At 38.5% G+C, this 2,211-nt stretch overlaps 1 protein-coding gene across 3 annotated transcripts in view; it reads left to right on the top strand.

Moving 5' to 3' along the window:
* Positions 1-2,211, top strand: part of WAPL (WAPL cohesin release factor) — an 85,171-nt gene that overhangs the window by 71,123 nt on the left and 11,837 nt on the right. For all 3 annotated transcript variants that reach the window (XM_045293379.1, XM_045293380.1, XM_045293382.1), the window contains one exon: positions 1,950-2,157. In XM_045293379.1, the coding sequence (XP_045149314.1) occupies positions 1,950-2,157 (208 nt within the window). The remainder of the gene's footprint in view (positions 1-1,949; positions 2,158-2,211) is intronic.

Here is a 2,211-nt window from a genome sequence, read left to right on the forward strand (position 1 = left end):
TCAGAAACTCTAAATTAGTGGTTCTCAACCTTCCTAATGCCGTGACCCTTTAATACAGTTCCTCATGTTGTGGTGACTCGACACCCCCCACACACACACACACAAGAAAATTATTTTCGTCACTACTTCATAACTGATTTTGCTACTGTTATGAATCAGGCACCCACCTGTGAAATGGTCGTTTGACCCTCAGAGGGGCCGTGACCCACAGGTTGAGAACTGCTGCTCTAAATAGAAAGCTTAACAGTTGGACCCGGTGGAATGAACTCCAATTGTTTATCTGTTCAGGAAGTTGATGGACTTCTAGAACGAGGTTTGTCATCAGTCAACATGCCACCTTATTTTAAACAACTCGTACACTTGAATTTTACCCATAGTGCTGTCTTTGTAAGCTATGCCCAACATCACAACAGTTTCTGCAGCGTTTTTCCCAAGGAGGAAACAAAATTTCACAGCTACACACTGTTCTCATAAATCGGCCATCACAAAAAACAAGGTTCGAATGAAACTACTTTTATGAAAAAATTCATTGTGACCAGAATCTTCCCAGGTGACTCCACTGGGTTTACTAACTCAGAGTGAGTTGCTTGATAGTCCCCTAGCATGGAAAAACGCATACTATGAAAGCTCTGGTCCACCCAGCACAATTCCGGGGTTTTTTGGTACCCCCTCCTATTTATACTTAAAGTTTATACACTATTCTACTTTGAGATCTGCTTGGCAGATTGATTATCAAGTAAAAGTTTTCTTTAGTGACATGGATGTTCTGCTAAATTACAACAGTGACTATCTTTAGATTGACTGAAGACACCCCCTGTGTGTTAATTTTACTTGGATCCGCAATTGCCACACTAATGACGGCAGCAGCCAATAAATGACACATTGCATTGGGCACATGTGCTGAACCAGATTTCTTTAAAAGTGTTACTGAACAAAGATGTTACTTTGAGGAATGTGGTACACCTGGACCGTGCCATGGCATTTTTAGTATCTCGTGTGCATGTGAAAGCTAGACAGTGAATAAGGAAGACCAGAGAAGAATTGTTGGATTTTAATTTTGGCATTGGCAAGGAGTATTGATATTCCCTGGTCAGATTTTGTCTTACCTACTTTGGGCATGTTATTACGAGGAACCGTCCTTGGAGAAAGACAACATGCTTGGTAAAGTAGAAACTCAGCAAAGGAGAGGACGAGAGACCCTCAGGAAGACAGCTGGTCACGTTGACAGCAGTGTCTTTGTTGTAGGGTCAGTAGGAACTGAAACGGACTCAGTGACATCTCAGACCATTGTAGCAAGGCACGGAAAATAAAGCAAGAGGCAACAAAATTTCACGACTTCACTTTCAGACTTTGAGTTTTCTCTTTTAATAACATTTGTTGAGATTGTTTTGTATTTTTCTCATAACCCATTGCTTTTTACTGATAGTTAACCACTTGAAATTTCCTCCAAGTAAGTCACGTTACTTTTCCTTAAGTAGTCTCATTTTATTAGGTGCCTTTTCTTACAGTCTGCTTGGGCTTTTTCTTTTGTTTAAAATTTAGTTTGTATTTTGGACTTGAATTTTCTGTCAATTTTAATCTCAATTAAGAAAAATTACCATCATGTTATGGCCGCTGATGTCTCCAACAAAGGAATTGATCAATGTTCCACACCCCTTGGAAACAAAAGGGAGAGTTGGGATTAAGACTCTAATTCTTAAAAATATAATAACCTACATTGTTAGTAAATATACTTATAATTTATTTGATTGTATCCTAGCAGAATATTTGTTTTAACCTCAATAGTATGCACACCAAGGGCTTCTTTGGATAACATTTCACCAGTCGATATGTCTCTTGGGGTTAGAGCCTTATGTTTGATTACTTACACTTTTATGTTGATTAGTCTTAACTTTTTAATAATCAAAAACTTCTATTTTTAATAAAATTTATAAACTAATTTTCATTAGCTATTCCTTGAGCGGGAGCGAGCAGCCCAGTTGGCAGAAAGTAAAACAGATGAATTGATCAAAGATGCTCCCACTACTCAGCATGATAAGAGTGGAGAATGGCAAGAAACAAGTGGAGAAATACAATGGGTGTCAACTGAAAAGACAGATGGTACAGAGGAGAAACAAAAGAAGGAGGAGGAGGATGAAGAACTTGACCTCAATAAAGGTATACTTACTTCAAATGATACATAGTAATTGAGAAGAATGGCTGGGTATCCCT

The sequence above is a fragment of the Echinops telfairi genome, unplaced genomic scaffold (assembly GCF_000313985.2).
Source record: "Echinops telfairi isolate 266 unplaced genomic scaffold, ASM31398v2 ScPeMD7_2010;HRSCAF=2546, whole genome shotgun sequence".
NCBI classification, from domain to species: domain Eukaryota; kingdom Metazoa; phylum Chordata; class Mammalia; order Afrosoricida; family Tenrecidae; genus Echinops; species Echinops telfairi.